Source organism: Ixodes scapularis, unplaced genomic scaffold (assembly GCF_016920785.2).
Source record: "Ixodes scapularis isolate PalLabHiFi unplaced genomic scaffold, ASM1692078v2 PGA_scaffold1__304_contigs__length_218370807, whole genome shotgun sequence".
NCBI lineage: Eukaryota > Metazoa > Arthropoda > Arachnida > Ixodida > Ixodidae > Ixodes > Ixodes scapularis.
The window spans coordinates 54,962,305-54,984,694 of record NW_024609846.1 but is presented as its reverse complement, the minus strand read 5'-3'; the positions used below and the strand labels follow the sequence as shown (position 1 = coordinate 54,984,694).

At 47.2% G+C, this 22,390-nt stretch overlaps 1 protein-coding gene across 1 annotated transcript; it reads right to left on the bottom strand.

Annotated features, from left to right (window-relative positions):
- Positions 1-5,452: 5,452 nt before the first annotated feature.
- Positions 5,453-7,440, bottom strand: LOC121835721. Its single transcript, XM_042290173.1, has 6 exons — positions 7,310-7,440; positions 6,964-7,145; positions 6,624-6,846; positions 6,122-6,544; positions 5,610-5,792; positions 5,453-5,508 (listed from the first exon to the last, which is right to left on the bottom strand). Exons 1-6 carry the CDS (start codon positions 7,359-7,361, stop codon positions 5,453-5,455), a joined length of 1,119 nt encoding a protein of 372 aa, XP_042146107.1. The 5' UTR covers positions 7,362-7,440.
- Positions 7,441-22,390: the final 14,950 nt, after the last annotated feature.

The following is a 22,390-nucleotide window of genomic DNA, read 5'->3' as shown; positions in this document are numbered from 1 at the left end:
AGCGAATTTCGAATAAAATCAAGTTGCCCAAGAGTAGTTATTTTACTCTCGCCGGTGACTGACAAACTATTTCAAGGGTGTACTCCCGGCCGTTTTTTGAGCTACCCAAACAAACATTGCATCTTCTGAATACCCGAACTCTCCGCAATATGCTATTTATTGTGTCGAAATTCAAACTAGCGATTGAAAAAAAAAAAAAACGTAAATGAAGATGGTGCTTAAACGAACATTGAAATTTCCGCGCGCTCCCCGTGACGCCGCAAATGGTGCAGACTTTCAGGCCGCGTAGATAGTATTAAACAGAGTATGTCGTGCGTTTTCTCGTGCTTCTGAGTGAATGAGCTTTTAAGCATTCGTTTCCCACAATAACACCGTCTTGTAATCAGTTGGAAACCTGGTTTAGTGTCGGCTTTCTACAATGTCTGCCGTCGCACGACGAGAACGAAATTAGAAACTTCAATAACTTTGCAATATCTTGTTTTGTTTTCCCATAATACTTGGAGAACTGGCACAACTATGTCTATCGGTGTGATGAGTCAATGTTGAGACAAGGCAGTGACCATAATCAACTTATAAGGCTCTTATTTTTATCGATCTTTTAGCCACCATTACTTCCCTCAGAGAAATGACAGAATGAAGTATCGAAAGACATTACGCCTTTTTCTATTTTTTTTCTTCTTAACTTGGACTTGATCTAATTGAAAAAATCAAGGACACGAATAAGTTCTTTTGGGAAAGGCCCACCGAGACCAAATTTGGGGAATGTACTTTGAAGCGGGGAGTTGTATTTTCCTCTGGAAGTACCAGAAAAAAAAAAAAAAATCTTTTAGGTAAAGTACGAGTACATACTCAGAGAATGTATTTGAAATAAAGTAAAGTTTTCTAAACCTACTTGAAGAAGTACTTTAGGTACAATGTACTTAAAGCATTTCCCAACAGTGCTGTAATGCACTGAGGAAGCTTGCCGAATGTTTAGGCTGAATTTATATTCAGGCCTAAAGAGGATACTCTGTGCTGTGGCACTGGGCTTGGCGTTTCACCACGCGCAGTGCCACAGCGCAAATTTTTTATTATTATTTTTTTGTATAGTGGTTTTCTTAAGTTCTTTGCGGGAAAGTTGAAGCACAATATTTATCAGAGTAGATGGGTATCTATATAATAGGTCACAAATTCCCGAAATATCGCAAGTCCTTTTTACTAAACTGGCAGGTCATGCAATTTCTATAGTCAGCAAAAAAAAAAAAAGGTGTGTGTGTGTGTGTGTGTATGTGTGTGTTATTAAGATTTTAAGAGACAGTTTAATTAATGGTTGAGTTCTATGAATGAATAGATGTAATAAATTACCGCCAAAAAAGCGCCTAATGACTGTTTCTTTAACTTGCAGAATATATCAATCACCCTTCGAGCCATAGCGTTAGATATGCTGAAACGTTTCAACATACTGACAGACGCGGAACGTGTAATTGCCGAAAACAAGGTAAGTGATTCATTCTTTTTACGCCAGAACTTCATAACTTTCCAAAGTTCTGAAGTGAGGGCGCGCGCCGTTCACGGCATTTGTTTGACACTCTTTAACACCGCCATCATCGCACATTTCTAAGCTCGTAGAACCATTCAGCGCTGTGATGGGCCCGCGTGCAAAATGCAAATCACTGCCCACCAAGTAAAAATGTTCAGTTAAATTAGGATGGCTTGAAAGTAATGCCTGCGACGTCTGCGACATTTCAAGGGCTAACATCATGCTCGGAACCACATTGCGGATTACTTTTTTAGGTCGAAACATACTTTAGGCATCGACATTCGCCGAGTACAAATCGTGCCCCCCAAAAAAGTTCGCAGAGTTTTTCAAACGCCAAAATAAACCCGCATCGCCGAACGCTCATTCTCCGCCCAATGGTAGCGCTAGTGATCACAACCAGACGCCAGAGCCTCGGCACAAGTGCTGAAACTTTGGCACTGTAGTGGTTACAAATTTAATTCAAAATTTATAAAATTTTCTGACAATTTCAATGAAAAAATGGCGGCCGCCAGAACTCTCGAATGCATGGAGCTTTCTGGCGCCTATTACCGAAAACGGGCTAAACTTTCCTAAAATCACTTGTAACTTTTGAGTAAGCTAACTGCTGAAAAAATAGGCCCGTTTGTCACAACGGAACATTCCTCATAGGGAATTTGTCACTAGGAACGTTTGTCCCTGGGCAAAATGAATATTTGAATTCGGCCAACTCATATTGTCACGAATGGCAAATGATGAGGAGACGAATAACTGGCCAAACTAAATTTTTAAGGGAGCGAACTTGTGCTTAAAACAAAAGAAAAGGTTAGCGACACAGGCGTCGATGGGGGCGTAAGGGCAGGATCGAACGCTGGGGCGAGACTGATTCCGGCTCGCCACACGGAGCCCCTTGTGTAGACGCGTGGATTTCGGGAACAATCGGCGTAGAAAGTTCGGCCGTAGAACATTCTAACCTCGAATAAACAGCAGGGGAAGCAATGCCCGCTGCGCGCGTGGCATTACTCCCCCTTCAAAAAAGGCGTCGCCCTGATACAAAACAAAACAAATAGAAAGAACGGTAAACTAAAGAGTCATTTGGAACAAATACGGTTCACAGTCTTATAGCTTGAGTCGAATGAAGTGAACCACCTCGGGTCCCGGTCGACATCGCAATGATGCGTGCGTTCTGTTAAGCACCACTTCGCAGTTGAGATCTCCCAGGCGTCGAAGGACTCTGTATAATACAAAGTAGCGCTTTAAAAGCTTCTCGATGAGGTCACGACGTCGTATCGGTGTCGATATCCTCACCCAGTCTCCGGACTGGAAGTGAACGTCCAGCCGACGATGCATGGATGTAGCGGCCAGCGTCGACACGTCTTGGATCCCGATTCGGGCGAGCTGGCGGGCTTCTCTCGCTCATTGCGCAACCACTTGGGCGTCGTCACTTCCGTCGCCAGCTGGCTCGTGAGCTAGCATGGCGTCAAGCATCGTAGTCACCTTGCGACCATGCACCATCTGGAATGGTGTAACATCGGTGGTCTCCTGGGCCGCAGTGTTGGGCGAATGTTACATATATACGGCAGGATCTCGACCCACGTACGTCTTGTGTTCCACGTCGACGTACAACGACATCGTGGCGGCGATAGTCTTGTTTAGGCGTTCTGTCAGCCGATTATTTTGAGGATGGTACGCTATGGTTCGCCGGTGGTTGGTGTGGCTGAGACGGAAAATCTCCTGCACCAGCTGTGCTATGGAGTATGAACGATGGCCCGCGATCTGTAATCAGAACTTCGGGGGCACCGTGCCGGCGCTCCCGAAGTCCCCGACTCTACAGCAGTCCCTGAGGAAAGGGCTTCCCTTTCGGCGTACCGCGTGAGATAATCTCTGGCGACGATTATCCAGCGGTTTTCCGACGTTGACGGCGAAAAAGGGCCAAGTAGATCCATTCCCGATCTGCTGGAAGGGTGCAGTTGGCAAGGAATTGGCTGCAGGAGACCTGCCGGCTTCGTCGGAGGTTTCTTGCCTCGCTGGCACTCGTGACACGATCTTGTGTATCGGTGGACGGTTTTGGGGAGCTTGACCCAGTAATACTTTTCACGAATACGGGCCAGTGTCCGGCTGTAACCAAGGTGTCCGGACATCGGGTCGTCGTGGGAACGATCTCCTCTCGAAGGTCGGTCGGGATTACTAGGCAGCCACGACGAGTTTGATAGTGCCATTCTACGGTAAGCCACCCATGGCCTTCAGAGCTGCACACTGTCACCGTTGTTACTTGTGGGCACCATGACAGAACAGCACACGACATAACAGCACGCGACAAAACAGCACGGTCAAAACAGCACGCGTCAAAACAGCACAGCGTCAAAACAGCACGGCGACAAAACAGCACGCGTCAAAATAGCACGCGACAAAACAGCACAGCGTCAAAACGGCACAGCGACAAAAGAGCACGTGCCAAAACAGCACGGTGTCAAAACAGCACGACGTCAAAACAGCACAGCGACAAAATAGCACAGCGTCAAAACATGACATTCCAAACAAAAGTTTTCAGTTTATTGCGGTGAATAATTGTAGACTCAGAAACTTCTCAGTTATATTAGGTTTATTGACGAAAACCAGTAAACTAACGAAAATTCACTAATTAAAAGCGTTTGTGTAAAATGTATATTGAGTACCAGGTACTTGTCTACTTATTTGTTGCCGTCTTTGGCTGCCGACGCGACCTGTTCTGTAAGACGCACTGGGGGCTTATCGTGATCTGACATTATCGTCGTGTGCTCGTATTCGTACCAGGGATGGGCAAAATACATGCAAATATGTATCGAAATACAAATACAAAATACTTCGTCAAAAATGTATTTAATTACAAATCTAATTACATTTCCAAAAAAGCATTTAAATACAAAATACAAATACAACCAAATGTATTTGGTCTCCTCCAAATACTTTTCCAAATACATTCCTAAAAATTTGCGTCAGCGACTTCAGGGCACCGGCAACGGGTTTCTGAGTATCTCATTTTAATTTTGCATCGCACACTCGGGAGTTAGTGTGCGAGGCTCTATTACCGTAATAGAAATATAATCACAAAAAAAATGCAATCAGCTTGGACGTAATAGGTGAAAAAAGTACAGTTTCAAGCAGCTTTTTTTGTCGATTACATTTTGGTAGAGACCAACAAAGAACCGAGACGACCAAGGCGCAGCACTAGCCAGAGAATTTTTTTATTGTTGCAACTCGCACCAGTTACAAAAATCTGGGCGACCCGCGCATTTAGAATATTCCAGGCAAAAATATGGATGGAAATCAGGCTGGAAAGCATCACAAGTTGTCACAGGCACTTATTTAGCCAGTCTGCCTGTGAACGTCGATTACGTCACTATTCTTGCCCTCGACTAGCACCGTAATCACAGTCACTAAACGCTTGTGCTTGATTGAGAGACACTGCATTCGGTGCAGAACGTAGTTTTCTTCCTGCTCTGGACAGTGCCTTTAAAAGCCCCATGGTCAAATAAAGGATGGAGACTATATCTTACAACCACATGCATAAAAACAAGAATTGTAACTTTGGCAATAACATTTATTTAACATAATAGAGGCAAGTGCAACATTAAAGAGGAGACCTTCTCAATACAGTGTAATTTTGGTGCGTGCTAATCAAGTTTCGACTAGTAAGACTTCAGCAGCAGAAGCTTTTCGAACAACGTGTCGCTGAGACGACGCCTGTTGGGGCAAAGAATAAGGCTGCCAAGGGAAAATAGGCGCTCTACGGGGGCAGACGAACTTAAGTTTGTATTGTACCTCAAAAAGACGCGTTTCACAGCAGGGTACTCATGCAGCATTGTGATCGAGGTGCGCGTGTCCTGCAAGTAACGGAACACCTCAAAACGTACGCTGAATGCGCTCGACGTCGCGGTCGAGGGAGTGTGACCCGCAAAGTTAAAGAATGCGTCGCTTTCATCGGGTTGTGGCGCACAGTTCCCAGTAGACCCTGTAGACAGATCCTGCGCAGCCTGCACAAGGAGATCGCTGATGTCATGCGAACCATCGCGTGGCATCCAACGGGTCTTAAAATACGGGTGACTACAAGAAGCGATAATGGCTGGCTTGTCACCCAGGCACAACCACCTCTGGAAACGTCTCTCCAGACTGTCCAGGGCAGCCTGTGCGATCTTTTCCGTGTGCGGACTTTGTAAATTTTCCCGAACTTGTTCCAGCTTCGCTCGGACCGTGAACAACACCGGAAGCAACTCGGCGTAGTAACCACTGTTGCTGCTTCCTTGCAGGCGATCAAGCGCTGAAATTAATGAGTGAACTGTGAGTACAATGAACTAGTATGCGCGACATAAAATAAAAGAGGTGAAGGCACGCACGTTATAAAGCAATTATTGTCCACGTTATGTATATTACTTTGTGGCATACAAAATTAAAGCAGCGTGCAAGACAGGACGCACTCGTCCTGTGTGGTTCTTTTTTTAGGTCCTTTCTTTTTTGCGCACTGTTTTTAATTTATTAGGTCATGAACCAACTCGCCTGCGTTGCTGCTTTATTTCGCTTTGTGGCAGGCTATTATTCATATCATAAATTTCGAGCTAATTAGGTTGTTGAGCATTACACACTATCTACCTGTAGCAATTGGCTTGAGTATGGTACAATATTCCTCAATAAACTCAATCTCCGAGGACTTCAAGGAGGGTAGCTGGAGCTCGTTCGAGAGGTCTTGTAATTTCTCCTTGTTCTGGGTGAGGACGTCCAAGGCGTGGTGCAGAGAGTTCCAGCGAGTGATGCAAGGGGCTGGTAGTTGCTTGCCAAGGATAGATGTAACGACTTCCGCTGATTTTGGCCGACCCGAGGCGCCCCAGTATTTCGAGCACTTACTCATGACGCTGGAATGGAGGCGGTTCAAAGCATGGTTCGCACTGGTAGCTTTCTTGACGTCCGCCGTTGCGATTAAACTGAGCGTGTGACAGGCGCACCGCAGGTGCTGTGACAAAAGCGGGCCTGGGGGCTCGATCTCCTCAAACGTGACGAGCTCAAAATCCTCGGAATCTGTTAAAAAAAAAATCCAGGCACAATATAGTTTGGTTGTAAAAGGTCTAAACTCTCAACTCTTAGAGCTTGCCTATACCTGCAGCACACGCTTCTTCGAAGGCCGTTACGCCAAATTCCTTGAATGCCTTCACAAAATTTGTTGCGTTATCCGTGACCGTGCCAGTAATCTTTCCTGTAGGCAGGCAGTAGTCTGTGCAAACGTCCGAGAGCAACTCGGCGACTCTGTCGTAGGAGTGGGTGCCAGCAAATCTCCTACAGGCAAGTGCGGCGGATTGTCGTTCTAGTGTCGCTTCCGATATCTGCAACCAAATCCGGTCGAAGAGGCTATAATAATGCGGTATAAAAATTATTTTACAGAACACAGGCCAGGTGGCCGCATATTTAAGAAAAAGTATGACAAGATAAATAGTGAATACCCAGTGGGCCGTCACACCCAGGTAGCTCTTAGTTGACGTTGACCACACATCGGCCGTAAGACACACGTACAGCGGCATTTTAAGTGCCGCCCTAACTCTTTCGAGATGGGCATCGTAGTCAGAGTCGACTCTGCGACCCAGAGTTCTTCTCGACATGACATTTATGGTTGCTGGGCAAGTACCTAAAAGGAAGTATAAAAATATGCCAAACAAAACAAAACTAAAATTCGATGACATAATCAGTCTACAATAACTAAAATATGCCAAACAAAACTAAAATACGATGACATAATCACTCTACAATAACTAAAATACACAAGCCAAGCTGAAGGCCATAAAAACGCACCTTTGACGAAGGCCACAAACTCTGGCTGCTCGACGAAGGTCAAAGGAAGCATCCCTTTCACAATCAGATCCGTCAATAAACTGTCGAACTTGGTCTGCGTGACCACGGGAGCACTTGGGACAGTCGCAAGCACGAGCCTCGTTTGCTTGAGAGCTGGTTCTGGGCCAGCGGTGCAGTGTCTCTTTTTTTGGTTCGGATCACGCCGCACGTGCTCATCGTACTCGACAAGAACGAGAGGATGAATACGCTAGGCCAAATAAACAGAATTATAATAATGATAAGGTAAAAACAGTGACCCAAAATAAAAAGCTCAAGATCTAAATGAAAATTAGGATACCTTCAAATGTGTCCTAAAGTTGGAAGTTGCCGACCGTGACCCTGAAATAGTCTTTTGGCATGACTGGCAGATGGCCTTTACGTGCTTGTCTTCTTCCGCAATGACCTTAAAAAATTTTCCATCAAGGATATTCGGATTTTTCGCCTCTGACGACGTTGACGATGAATCAGCCATGCCCTGTCCCTGTATGTGTAGAAAAAGGCCTTTTGTGTATAAAACTAACATGGGGCGGTCTTTCAAAGACGACAGAACGTCATATGATATCGCTTTTACTTCTGCTGACGAACTGTCAGTCCGGTATTAACACCGAGAACGAACACAAGCGTCGCCATTTTTCCAGCTGATTGGACGATGTTCTTTTCTCATGTCACGGCAAAGGTGCTATCGCAAAAGGACGGGGTCCATATCACATGAGCGAATGACATTTTAGTGAACAGCGACATTTGAGCGAACCGACGTTTTAGCGAATAACGGGGGCGCGCGTTAACCCATCCGCCGCGCTGCGCTTTACGCCGCTTTGTGGCGACAGTCTGCGGCGGCTCATTACAAAAATGTGAACCCACTTGTCCCACCCGTAAACGCCGCTTCGCGGCGGCCGACTGTTCACTAAAGTGTCATTCGGTGAAACGTGGGCGTTCGCTAAAACGTCATTCGATCAAGTGAGTGCCTCCCCCGCGGGGTCGACTTTGTTTCACGTTCAGTCAGAGCGCATCGAACCCTGCGGGCCATCCCAGCCAACCCAGCGCCGGCAGAGTATCACGTGACCTTACGGTTGGGACGAGCGACCAACGAGCTTGAGTCTTACCTTAGAGCGGTAAACCGGAACCCACTGCCTGCAGCGGAAATGGCACCCCCCCGGTTGCCGCCATCTTGCCTGTTTGCCACATTAATGATCACGTGACGTTAATATGGCTGCGCCCAAAGGTGGTCCAGATTAGATTGGCCAGATCGCGGTCAGCACGATGGGCACTCTGGGGCTGCGTTCGAATCTTACTCGAATGGCACCGAGTTATTCCGGCGGATCAAGTCACGTGACAAGACAGATGCAGCAACGCTGAACTCGGGTAGGTTTTCGAACGCAACGGGTACGATAACTTCACCCAGGAGTGAGATAGAAATTGCGTTCGATTTACTTGCACCTCCGGCACCCGTGCAGAAAAGTGTGGGCGGTGTACTTCCGGTCGTATCTCAATACATATACCGGAAGTAGACTGCCCTACACTTTTCTGCACCGGCGCAGGAGGTGCAAGTAAATCGAACGCAGCTCCTATCTCACACCTGGGTGAAGTTATTGTACCCGTTGCGTTCGAGAACCTACCCGCGTCCAGCGTCGCTGCACCTGTCTTGTCACGTGACTTGATCCGCCGGAATAACTGGGCGCCATTCGAGTAAGATTCAAACGCAGCCCCAGAGTGCGCATGTGCTGACCGCGATCTGGCCAATCTGATCTGGCCAACCTCTGGGCGCAGCCATCTTAACGTCACGTGATCACTAATGTGGCAAACAGGCAAGATGGCGGCAACCGGGGGGGTGCCATTTTTGACCGCTGGTTTACCGCTCTAAGTTTACTCAAGCTCGTTGCGAGCGACACGCGGAGCTCAAGGCCTCTTCACGCGCTCTCAACGCTGGATTGGGTGGGATGGCGCGTAGTTCCGCTGCGCTCCGACCAAAACGCAGTATTCGCCTCAAGATCGAACCGTCACGCGCACGGTGCCTCAGTTTGCACTCAATTGGAGCACAGTGAAGGCTACAGACGCGTGGTCGAAGCTCAAAAAGGCGCTAATTTAGCGTCTAGCTAAACGCAGCGTCTCAAGCCAAGATCTCGCGTCTCTAGCGTTGCTTGTGGTTCACGTTGAAAGCGGGGACGGTTGTGGTCATCTGCTCTGCGTTCACGAGAGAATGCCCATAGGAAACCATGTATAAACAAAAGCACATGTCCCCGCTTTAGAAACTGGACCTCGAGGCGAATAGCGCGGGTTGACTAAAAAGAAAAACAAAAACGAAATCTATAGACGGACGCCGCGAAACGCTGTCAAAAGAAGCAATGTATTAATCAGCAACCTCTTTTTTTTTCTCTTCTTCTTCTTCTTTTTTTGCGAAATCAGCTCTGTCCTTTCACCCAAACCACGCTGTCAACCAGGGAGATGATAACGGCATTTCACTTGCGTCGACGGGCTGCCCCCCCGTGCGGTCCACATGGACTGGCCGTCACACCAGCTCTAGTTCTTTAGCAACTCACCAAGCAAGCGCTCCTCGAAGAAAGAGAAAGAAAGAAAAAAAAAACAAAAAAAACGCAGGCTTGCGTGATGTTGTTAAGTACTTTCACGACAGCACATCAGTTTGGCTCACATACATCAATTTTGCTCACAAGATATTAAGATTGCGGAAATAAAACTAAATGAAATTAAACACAAACCAAAAAGTCGTTTCGAAGTTATCAGCAGCCAATCCGCAATCGTGCAAACGGTCAGTACGGGAACATTTTTTTTACTGCGGCGTATCTTACTGAGGCGTAGAGGCCGGCAACCTGTCAGAGGGAAGGGGTAACTACTAGGACTTGGGTTTCTAAGAAGGCCACGCGTTCCAGCTGTACGAATCTTTGCGAAATGTCTACACTTCGAAAAAGCAATGAATTCACGAGTTAGGATATTCGCAACCCCAACTATGTGCTCTTTTAAACTCGCTCCTCTGTTTCAAGTTTCGTTCCCTAGGCTGCGCCAGCTTTCGCTGCGCATTCCAATCGCCGCGAGCTCTTCGTTTCAACGCGTCATGTATCGACCACTAGATAGCGGCGACTTCTTTGGATTTGCGAATAGGAAACCAACCACTAAGCGCCATCAACCACTTAGCGCCGCTCTGAAAACTTACCCTTCCGTCGAGCTCCCGCGAAGAAAAGCGTGCACTGTGACAAGCGCCCCACTCATCCGAACGAATCTCGTGGCAGGAGGCACTAGCACTAACACTGTTGCATGTCAGAAAACGTGGAAGTCCTTTGCAAAATCAACAAATAAAGAAAAGAAAAAAGCCCCCTCACCATTTCTAGACACCCTGGACTTCCAAGCCCCTAGCCTCCATGGCTTCGGTCATCGAGAACGTTGTATTGTGCTATTTGCTTTTCGTGTGCTCTATCGGCTCTGTGCGCGCGCGCGCGTGTGTGTGTGTGTAGAAAAAAGAGCGGGAGGGGGGGGAAGGGGGGAGAGGGGGAGGGAGCAAGGAGTCTGTTTCTGCAAGGATGGCTCGTCTCCGGCTCCCTTTTGCACGAGGCGTTCGATTCCGATCTCCCTGACAGTGCACAGACGGCGCCCTCAGGTCGGGGTCCCGGGCAGGCGTGCAGCAGCAGCAGGCTGGCAGTTTCAACAGTTTCAACCACTGTGGTTTCAAGGTCTCAACTATGGCTATGCTTGCCCGCCGTGCCCGGGCGCCCGCGGTGAGCTGCGAGCGAGACGAGAAACAGGACTGGTGTATGAAAAGATAAAGAGTTTCTTGGTTTGTTGTTGCCGTTGACGTTGAGATGAAGAAAGAGCAGCTTAGGACACGTCTTAGGGTGAGCAAAACGAGTCGTAACAATGAATTTGAGAAATGTATTTTCGCGCACAAAATTGTATTTAATTACAATTGTATTTCAAATACCCGCGTTTTAGTATTTAAATACACACGTCAAATACATTACCCGATTTGTAATTAAATACAAATGCAAAATACACAAAGTATTTGAAATACGTATTTCAAATACTTGTATTTGAAATACTGCCCATCCCTGATTCGTACACAGGACGAGCATGAGCTTCAGTACCACTTCGGTCGGAGAGGCAAATATCAAAATGGAGAAATTAGCAAGCATTGTACTCGGTGCGTTTATTCCATTTTCACGACTGCGAGAGATGATAAATTCGCGCCGACGGCAGATATGACAATAAGACACTCGTATTTATGCCCTCCTCTAGTAGACGGAAGCTAGGGGTGTTAAGAAATGCACGGCATTTACGGACGCTCTTGATTTCCGTTGTTTGATTTGATAATTAAACTCTCTTCTTTTAACAAAAAATCCGGTACGAATCCTTATCAGGTGAACAACCCAGATTTCGTCCTGAAGACCCCTGCGCCCCCGGAGTTTTTGTTGAAAGTTGAACGGATCACGCAGAAAAGCTGAAAACTTCGAAAGGAAGGGGTCATGAGGTCAGTAATGAGTAGGGTTCCGTGTTTTCGGAGCTTAATTTTCGTCAAGTTCGGAGGGTGTTTTTCTGAGTTTATTTTCTGCCGAAAATTCGGAGTCGATCGGAGTTTATTTTTGCTTGATTCCGAATTCTCCGAAATTTGGAGCTCGATTTCGCAGTGTTTCTAATTAAAAATAAACAAATAATATCCAAATGTAAACTTATGCTGGACAAAAAAGAAAAAAAAAACGCGATTGTATCAATTAACATTTTCTTCAGTTGGATTTGGCGTTGGTGCCATTATTACTGGCAATACTAATTTGTCCTAGAACAAAAGTGGTACACAAGTGTTATTTCGATAAATGTCGATACCTTAAAATCAATAACCTACTGGAGGTAGTTGCTGGGAAGCCTGTATTCATTCCATGCTATTCCATCGACGTACCGCGCGGTAACAAGAGGCAGAGTGGAAAAGGATGAAATAGAGAAGTTTCAACTGTCCTTTTCCCCACTTTATGCAATCTCTATGGTTCCATAGCTTTCACGGTTACAAAAACACAACCTCTCCTTCTTCTCAGGCACAAATAGTATGACCCAAACTAGCAACGAAAACAGTGACTTTTGTCTTGACCCGATAGTACAATGACCTGTTGCCCTGACCTAAACTTGAAGATGTGTGGTGGCATTTTCCCAGGACCATTTACTGTACGCGCTGATTAAACCATTAATTGTAAAATTTATTTGTGTGTGTATGTGGGGGGGGGGGGGGGGGGGGGGGGGGGGGATTGGCACATCGAAATTCAGAGTTTATCAGGTCAATCCGAATAGACGAAACTTTTACCGCCGGGTAACACGAAACCCTAGTTATCAGTCACATTCTCACCCCTCCCCCCTCCCCCCCCCCCCCCCCCCCCCCCCCCACACACACACACCACTCCAAACGCCCTCGAAAATACTGAACTTTTTCAGTTAAGACCGAATTTGGAAAAATTAATTCGGCGTACTTTCACCGGTTATATTCGGTTTAACCCGAAAACGCTGAACCCTAAATATAGCGTTTGAAGTTAAAGAATGCACGTCTCAAATAAGGAACTGTAAAGAAATTGAGGTTCTAGGCCAATTCGTCAAAAGCCAACTCGTCGACGGCCAATTTTTCAAATCTGTTCTTTTGGAAGCAAGTTCGCGCATGAGGGTTCCCTGGGTAGTACCGAAGCCCCCGCTGGTGCTTATTCTGGCTAGTTTGCAGCGTGAGCTACATTGGGGCCGAGGTTGAGCAGTTTCGCGTGGCTCGCATAATGAGCCGTGCTCCGTGCTGCGCAAGCGCGAGGAGCGGTGACGTCACACGGTGCACAGCTGGCGCGCCGGAGCCGCCGCCGCCGCGCCCGCCTCGCCGGTCTGCGCATTCCAGAGGAGTGACGTCATAGCCGCGGCAGACGCACTGGCGCTACCGCGTGCCCAGCTGTGCTCTTCCGTTGCGCAGTAGCCAAGTCTGACGCTGCACCGGAGCCGCTTGATAGCGCCTCTCATTTTGTACGCAAAAGCTCACGCTACGTATATCGTGGCATAGCCGAGCTAAGCCACCGCAATTTTTTCGAGCAGTTTTGCTCATTTTGACGCGCAAGTTTGCCTGGTGATATCGTCTACAATAAACAATTCAATCGCACGGCAATTTGCTGTTGTTAGTTGTTAAAAAAAAAAAAAAACAGAAAGCGTGTGCGGCAACCCATGCTGCAGTGTAATACCACAGCATTGAGGCTGCGGCGTTTACTGCTTCACCGGTTTCACTCGATTAAGGCCTTCGTCGCCAATAATCTGCGAATTTAACTCAAAACGTACAACTTCTCCTGCAAGCTCACAGCCGTGTGTTTCGGGGAGATTTTATTCACGCTCCACATTAAAGTCACCTTATCTTACCGTTTCTATCAATGCACCTGCAATCGGCGCATCTCCCGCTTTTTTTTTTTTTTTTTTTGAGGGGGGAGGGGAGGCGGACGTTCTACGCTTAGGTGGTAATGACGAAACGAGGAGTACTACGGAACCTCACCGGACCGCCAAAAACCAGGTAGTTCATAACTTGAACTTATGGATATTTTTTTCCCAATAACATTTCCTCTTTCCCTGATACTTCAAAAAAGACCAGACAACGCAGCCAACATCGACGCGAAGGTATCCCCTCTAACTACCCAATCTCTTCAGAGATTAGCGTACTTAAGTAGTAGTAACTACTGCTAACTTTATTTGTCTTCAGCAATCACACAGCAGCAGCACTCGGGATTTGAGTGCGATCCCGTCGCCGCCATGCGTACTTTTTTTTTTATTGTTTCTCCACTAGCTGTTAAATATTGCCATGCAATGTCCAACCCTTTTTCTTTACGTTCTGTTTTGTTTTCATAAAACGCTACCTATTACAGCCTTTTTACATGCGTGCTGTTTTGTCGCATGTGCTGTTTTGACGCCGTGCTGTTTTGGCACGTGCTCTTCTGTCGCTGTGCCGTTTTGACGCCGTGCTGTTTTGTCGCGTGCTATTTTGACGCGTGCTGTTTTGTCGCCGTGCTGTTTTGACGCTGTGCTGTTTTGACGCGTGCTGTTTACCGTGCTGTTTTGTCACGTGCTGTTTTGTCGTGTGCTGTTCTGTCGCGTTCCCGTTACTTGTGACCTATGTAAGAACTAGTCTTCTGCAGAAGGTCGCGAATGTGGCGAGTTGGTAGACGTATATATGATGAAAACCGCCCAAACGACGAAGACGAAGTAAAGACAACGAACACGACAGGACGAAGCTGTTCTCACAACTAAAGTTTTGTTAGTGTAATTAACAGAAAGAAAACAGCGTAGCCGACGCTGATTACATCAACAAGCATCTACTTATCTATCAGGTACTACACAATCTTTGGAGCTGAAGTGGTTCACACGCCGCTATTTATATTAGCTAGCAAAGAACAAATCTTTTTATCTGACAGAGTTGCTGACGGCACACTGTCAGCTGTCAATGAATTGTTGTCTTTTTTGCAGGTGTCCGATGTTCTGATTTTATACCTTGCGGCGTCATTAATATACAAAATGGGTGATTACTAATTTCTGAGGAATTACTAAATATGCCCAATGAAATTCAAGAATATTGTAATAAAGCAGGCATATTTTTAATCAAGTGACAAATTCGAATTGTGTTAAATTGCCACGTGTGACGCAGAATCCGCTAAGCTGTGGGAAAAAAAATGTTAAAACATCGATTAGCTTTTTTCTGCATCCGCTCAAAGGCCGGTGAGCTTTTCTCCGCGTCGGCCGCTTTTGCGGTGAGCCTTTCTTCGGTGAGCTTTTCTCCTGTGAGCTTTTTTCCGGTGAGCAACTCGTAGACTACAGTCATGTTGCACTCTCGGTAGTCAGAGACTCCATCAAGCGAGGCATCCTGACGGGTCCTTGAGGTTCGTAAGCCAGCAGAGCGAGTGGTGGTTCGTGACTACGCGGAACGGGCTACCGTACAAGTATACGGACGAAACTTCGTGATTGCCCAGACGACCGCAGGGCATTCTTTCTTAGTCATGGAGTAATCTCTCTCTACCTTGGACAGTGTCCGACTTGTGTAGGCGATGACTCGCCCGGTGCCTTCTTGCACTTGAAGCAGTATCGCTCCAAGTCCTGCGTTACTAGCGTCCTTGTGAGTCTCGGTTTCCGCACCCTGGTCGAAGTGTCCAAAAACAGGAGGAGTCTGGAGTCTACGCTTCAACTCGTCGAATGCCTGCTGCTGCTCCTCGTCTCATTCGAACTTCTCGGCGTTCTTCGTGAGATTTGTGAGAGGTGCGGAAATCCTTGCGAAATCCCGAACGATGTGACGATAGTAGGCACATAGTCCAATTAATCTTCGGACGGCCTTCTTTTTTGTCGGCGCTGGAAATGCTGCGGCGGCGTGAGTCTTCTCTGGATCTGGGCGGAAGCCTTTGTTACTAACCACGTGACCTAGGAACTTCATCGTAGGCGAACTGACACTTTGACGGTTTGGTGGTGAGTCCGGCGGTCCGTATGGCTTGGAGAACAGCTCGGAGTCGTCGCAAGCGCTCGTCGAAGTCGCCGGAAAACACTACGACGTCGTCGAGGACGACGAGACAGCTCTGCCGCTTCAGTCCTGCCAGTACGATGTCGACACACTGGAAAGTTGCTAGCGCCGTGCATAGTCCGAAGGACATCACCTTGAAGTCTTACAGTCAATCCAGCGTGACGAAAGCTGTCCCGTCCCGTTAGTCGACTTCGATCTGCCAGTATAGCCGCTCTTCAGGTCCATCGATGAAAAGTATCGAGAGTGGCGCAGCCGGTCTAGCCTGTCGCCGCTGCGGGGGAGTCAATAGACCTCTTTCTTTGTCACCGCGTTAAGCTGCCGGTAGTCCACGCAGAACCTAAGTGTTCCGTCCTTCTTCTTAACCAGTACGACTGGAGAGGCCCGTGGACTGCTTGAAGGTTAGATTGTGTCGTCGTTCAACATCTCTTGAACTTGATCCTAGATAACCTCCCTTTCTTTTACGAAGGCTCTGTACGGCGATCGATGCACGGGGCGTGCGTCGCCCTCGGTAACGATGCGGTGCTTCGCATCGGCGGTTGGCGCAACGTCGACGAGGAGGTTAATCAGCTGCCGTCGTTTCAGGCCTGGAAGCTTGGGGTCAATATCGAGCTGCGCTGTCAGCGTACTTTCTTGCTAAGGTAGCGAGGGTTTTTCAGTAATCGCGGCGATTTCGGCGGAGTTCCGGAGTTCCTCGACGTGGCCCATTACCGTACCTTTCGTAAAATGTTGCGTTTCCTAGCGGAAGCTCGTCACGTGGACCACAGTGCGCCCGTCATGAGTTTCAGATACTCCTCTTGCGTCGTCTATTCCTCTTCCCAGGAATAACTGAAGGTTCTCTTCCAGAACAACTTCGCCGCAGGTAGCTGCATCGGTCACGACGGTTACGACAACACTTGATCGCGGCGGCAGGTTCACATGGTCGGCAGCAACTCGGACGGCGGATGACGCTTTTTGGGGTTTCTCTGAAGACGGAACAGGTGTTCGCACAGTCAATTTGTCCTCTCTAATGTCGATGATTGCACCATATTCACACAGAACGTTCATTCCGAGAATGACGTCTCTGGCACAGTCTTGTAGAACGACAAACCTCACAGGACACGTCCCGCCGTGAATTTCTACGCGAGCAGTACACCTTCCGACAAATGTAATGAGGTGTCCTCCAGCGGTTTGTATCTGCGGCCCATCCCACGGCGTCGTTACTTTTCAAAAACGGCAACAGAGCCTCCCAATCAAGACTCAGTACAGTCTAAGCTCATTACAACAGACCTGGTTACAACAGACATTTGGATATAACATACCGATTTGTGAAGTTAAGTTGGTTTTCCTCTACATACCATTGACTCAACTTCATATCTGCATACAACATACTCCTTTTACAACAGACCGAAATCTTGATAAAAATCAAGGTCTGTTATAACGAGCTTAGACTGTAGTCTGCTCCGGTGTCCACGAGTGCCGATGCGTCGTGGCCGTCGATAACAATGTTTTGGGTTGTTGGGCATCCTTGCAGGAGTGTCGCTGCGATGCATGGCGTCGGGTGAATGTGAGCTCTCCGGCGTTCGTGGAGACTCTTTACATCGTCCGTCCACGGCCAAGTCACCTCCGGGAGTGGCCGCGCTTAGTTTTTCCGGCGGGAAATGGGGGACATGCTATCTTGATTCTTGACGGGACTGACGAAGAGGAGACACGTGAGGGCGCGGGGACGGCGAGGGGGATCTTCGCGGATGAGTTTCCTAGGGGATGGTGGCCGGCGCAGGAACTGCTTGATGGCTCTCGGTCGTTCCCCTCTCCTTGGACGGGAGGTGTTCGGTGCGAACCCACGGAGCCCAAGCTGCCGGTATGGGCACCGCCGGTACACGTGATCGGCTTCCCCGCAGTGGTAACACAGCGGGCGTCGGTCGGCCGTCCTTCACACGTCCGTCTTCCTCGACGAAGGTTTCTCTGGGCGGACGTACTGCGTAGCTGGAGGCTCACGTCGCGGTGGAGCCGTATACAGGTGAGCAAGGGGCGGTGGTCGTCGGGCTGCTGCGGCGTAGCTCAGCGTCGGTGGTTCCGTAGAGGCGATGACGAGAACTTCTGGCTGCAGCGCCTGCTGAACTACTTTCCGGACAATCTCGCCGATTTAGGGCGACGCTGGGCTTGCGGCGGCAGGTAGAAGCTTCCTGATTTCTTCCCGCAGGACGTCCCGGATGATCTCGCGGATGTCCGGAGTGTAGCAGCTGGAAGACGAAAGGGCAGCGACGCCGGGAAGTCGCTGGTAGTGTCTGGCGCTTGCTAGTAGGGCTCGTTCCATATTTCTCGCCTCCGTAGTAAATCCTTGAAAGGTCGTCGGTGGGTTGTGTATGAGTCCACTGAAAATGTCGTCTCTCACGCCACGCATCAAAATACGCGGCTTTTTTTTTTACTGAGCGGACTGAGGATAGGCGCGGGAGCTCAGGCGCAGATTGTCTTCACAAAGCTCGTGACGCTCTCATTGGGCCCTGGGTCCTCAATAGCAGCAGGTCTTCGGCCCTCTCTCTTCGGTGTTGACTGGCGAACGTACGCGTAAGCTCGTTCCTGCAAAGGTCCCACGAAGCCAGCGAAACTTCGTGGTTTTCAAACCAGCGCCTTGCAGTTCCTTCAGGTGAGAAATAGAGGATCTGCAGGCACTGCTCGTCACTTCACCCGTTGTGGCGAGCCACGCGTTCGTACTGGTTGATGCAGCCTTGACGTCCTCCTAGATCTCGCCGAGAAAAGGAGTAGGTGTCCGCGGAGCGACGGGCAGGACGACGACGGGCTGGATGGTCATCGTCGGGATCATCATCTTCCGGTTCTCGGACTAAGAGACCGAATTCTGGGGGCTTACCTTTGGTATAGAATGGCTTGCTCGTGCGTCGGCTTCCTCCTCGAAAGGTCTTCTTTCGCTGGGGAGCGGGCGAGAACTGCGGGCCCTCGGCGAGATACGCTGCATAGGTTGTACCCCGCGCCTCCACCAAAAATGTCCCGAATAATAAATGATAAGGCGGCGAATAGCTCGACAAACTAAACGTTTAATGAGGCGATATTGTTCCTAAAACAAAAGAAAAAAAAGATTAGCGTCGCAGGCGTCGATGGCAGCGTAACAGCAGGATTGAACGCTTGGGCGAGACTGACTCCGGCTCGCCACGTGGAGCCCTATATGTAGCTTGGGATTCCGGAACAATCGGAGTAGAAATTTTGGCGTGTAGAACATTCTGACATCGAATAAGCCAACAGGGTTTTTGAATTAACCAGAACGCGACATTACAGAAACAACAAAAAGGTGTGTCCGCGGCCAGGCATCGAACCTCGGCCCATCTCGTAATGCTCCCAGTTCATTAACACGTACGGTAACAAAAAGTTCGTCATATCACGTTTCTTTCACTAATATTTGCAGCCTCATGCATAAAAGAGAGGAACTGTGCAGTGTTTTGGAAGATAGTAATTCTGATATTGCTGTGCTGACCGAGACATGGTTGAAGCCAGATGTTCGCGATGACGAGCTATTTCCCGATCACCTTAATCTCTGTATCTACCGAAAGGACAGGCCACTCCAACGCGGTGGTGGTGTTCTTATCGGAGTCAAAAGGCATATCACTTCGTTCTGCATTCAGTTACAATGCAGTTTGGAAATTACTTGTGTCTGTCTTTGTTCGGCTGTAATTAAAACTGTACTTGTTGTCTGCTACAGACCCCCAAAAAGTGACTCTGCATTCACAAGTGAATTGCATAAAGTCCTATTGGAGATAACTGAACGTTTTCCAAAAGCGAACCTTCTGTTATTCGGAGATTTCAACTTTCCCAACATAAGCTGGTCAAGTCTAACAGCCGATGCATCACGTGATTCTCGCGAGTTTCTGGAACTATGTTTGCTTTTTAATCTAACCCAGGTCGTTTTGAGCCCAACCCGTGGGGATAACATCCTTGACCTTGTACTCACGTCCTCCCCTGATCTTGTTCGATTCGTTACCTACAGCAATGGATTCAGTGACCATAAACTTTTGCACATCTCGCTGTCCCTTCCCATTTTGGTGAAGATGCCTGTCAAAAAGGTGATACGGGACTACGGTAGAGCAGATTTCGTGTCAATGAACAGAAATTTGACCACTTTCTTGCAGTCGTACCAAATCCATTTTAATCTAAGGAGTGTGAATGAGAACTGGATTTTATATAAAAATGAATTGAATGACCTTATTCAGGCATTTGTACCTACTCTGCGGATCCGAAGTGATGGTTGCCAGCCCTGGTATAACAAAAGACTTAAATCACTTGGCAATAAGAAAAAACGCCTCTTTCGCAAAGCAAGACTGACCAGCTGTTCAAATATTTGGGAGAAGTATTATAATTGCCTTAAGGATTATATTCATCTAATAAAAGCTTCAAAGAGAAAATATTTTAATCAGGACCTTCCAACTATCCTTCAGGAGAACCCCAAAAAGTTTTGGAATATAATCACGTCAAAAAACAACAATGATATCATTCAACTTGTCGATGAGGGTGGCAACCCAGTTGAGGAAAAAATGTGCTCAGAGGTAATGAATACCTTTTTCGCATCCATCTTCACGGACGAGTGTCCTTTAAATGTGCCTGAGCTACCCGCTGTTCACTACGAGCCCATGGCCCCTATCAACGTTTCATCGGCCGGTATTGCCACTCTTATCGATGGGCTCAAGCTTTCATCATCCTCAGGGTCAGATAACATATCATCGAAGATTCTGAAAAATACTAAGATTGTATCTAGTGATATTTTGCAACTGATATTTAATCAGTCACTATCCGAAGGTTGCCTCCCATCCGATTGGAAAGTAGGTAGGATTGTTCCAGTCCACAAAAGTGATGATCGTTCCTTGCCTTCTAACTATCGTCCCATTTCACTAACTTCCGTTCCATCTAAACTTCTTGAACATATCATTTATTCGCATATAATGTCACATTTAGATTACAATGACTTCTTCTACCATCACCAACATGGCTTTCGCAAAGGTTACTCTTGTGAGACGCAACTCTTTGAATTTACACATGACCTTCATTGCAGCCTTCAATCTCGCAACGAAACAGACGCAATATTTTTAGACGTCTCCAAGGCATTTGATCGTGTCCCACATATTCGTTTAATCTCTAAACTTTCTCGCCTTCATTTAGACCCCCACGTCTTAATGTGGATACGTAATTTTCTTGACTTGCGAATGCAGTACACAGTCTTAAATGGGTACGAATCTGATTTAATTAATGTCACATCTGGCGTGCCCCAGGGCACAGTCCTTGGGCCTCTTCTTTTTCTAATATTTATTAATGACCTTCCAAATTCTATTTCTTCTCACATACGTATTTTTGCAGACGACTGTGTTCTATATCGCGAGATCACTTCACCTAATGACCGCAAACTCATCCAAAAGGACCTAGATAATATATCTCAGTGGTGTAACACCTGGTTGATGCCACTAAATAAATCTAAATGCAAATTAATCCACTTTTCTCGTAAAAGAGTTCCTTCCTCCTTCCAGTATGTGCTGGGCGACGAGATCATTGAAGAAGTCGATAGGTATAAATATCTCGGTGTCATACTAACTTCCGATATGACATGGATTAATCACATTAACACAATTTCTTCGGACACAGCAAGGACCCTTGGTTACATCCGGCGTTGCTTAAATGCTGCTCCTCCAAAGCTTAGGAAACTTGCATACGAAACCTTCATTCGACCAAAATTGGAATATGCATCTACAATATGGAGTCCGCACCAAAATTACTTAATCACCCGACTGGAAGCAATTCAAAACCGAGCAACCCGCTACATTTTATCAAACTATGACTATAAAAACAGTGTCTCTGCTATGAAAACGAGCCTAAATTTACTAACTCTGGAGGTACGCCGCAAGGTTGCACGTCTTTGCTTACTCCATAAACTTTACCACTACCATCCCACTGTTCGAAGCTCATTCCTGCGCACTCCCGCACGGTCATCTCGTCGGCTTAATAACTCTTACAATTTTCAACGTATATCGGGTTCCAGTAATGCCTTTAACAAATCATTTCTCCCACTAACAATTGTGGACTGGAACAGTCTTCCAGAATCGCTCATTACAATAACTGACCCTGTGGTTTTCAAAAGCTCCATCATGTCGTATTTTTCCGCACCAAGTTAAGTTTTTTAGCTACGTTGCATGAGAGTGCGTTGTTATGCAATTTTAGCTACGTTGCATGAGTGTGCATTGTTATGTAATTTTTATGTTGTTGTTTTTTTTCATTTCTTGTATAATTTCTTGTGTTGCCCCCTCCTTATGTAATGTCCTCGACAGAGGACCTTTAAGGATTAATAAATGAAATGAAATGAAATTTCGCGTGGGAGGCAAGCACGATAACCGCCAGGCCACGGGCGCGCTGCCTGCTTGGTCAGCTGCGCCTGTGGAAATATTAACTTGGTTTTGCGTGCCACAAAGCTTAGTACGTTATATTTCACTTTAGCCCTTTGAACTGAAGAGAGGGAATATTAAAACAAGTCATGGTTGTACATAAAAAAAAAAACTTATTGAGTGAAATAAAAA

Excerpts from the sequence above, each read along its gene's own strand:
- LOC121835721 (XM_042290173.1), bottom strand. The coding sequence starts at position 7,361 with ATGCTTCCTTTGACCTTCGTCGAGCAGCCAGAGTTTGTGGCCTTCGTC. Across the intron at positions 7,146-7,309 it reads GTTTGTGGCCTTCGTCAAAG|GTACTTGCCCAGCAACCATA; the intron begins GTGCGTTTTTAT and ends ACTTCCTTTTAG. Across the intron at positions 5,793-6,121 it reads ACTCAAGCCAATTGCTACAG|CGCTTGATCGCCTGCAAGGA; the intron begins GTAGATAGTGTG and ends CATTAATTTCAG.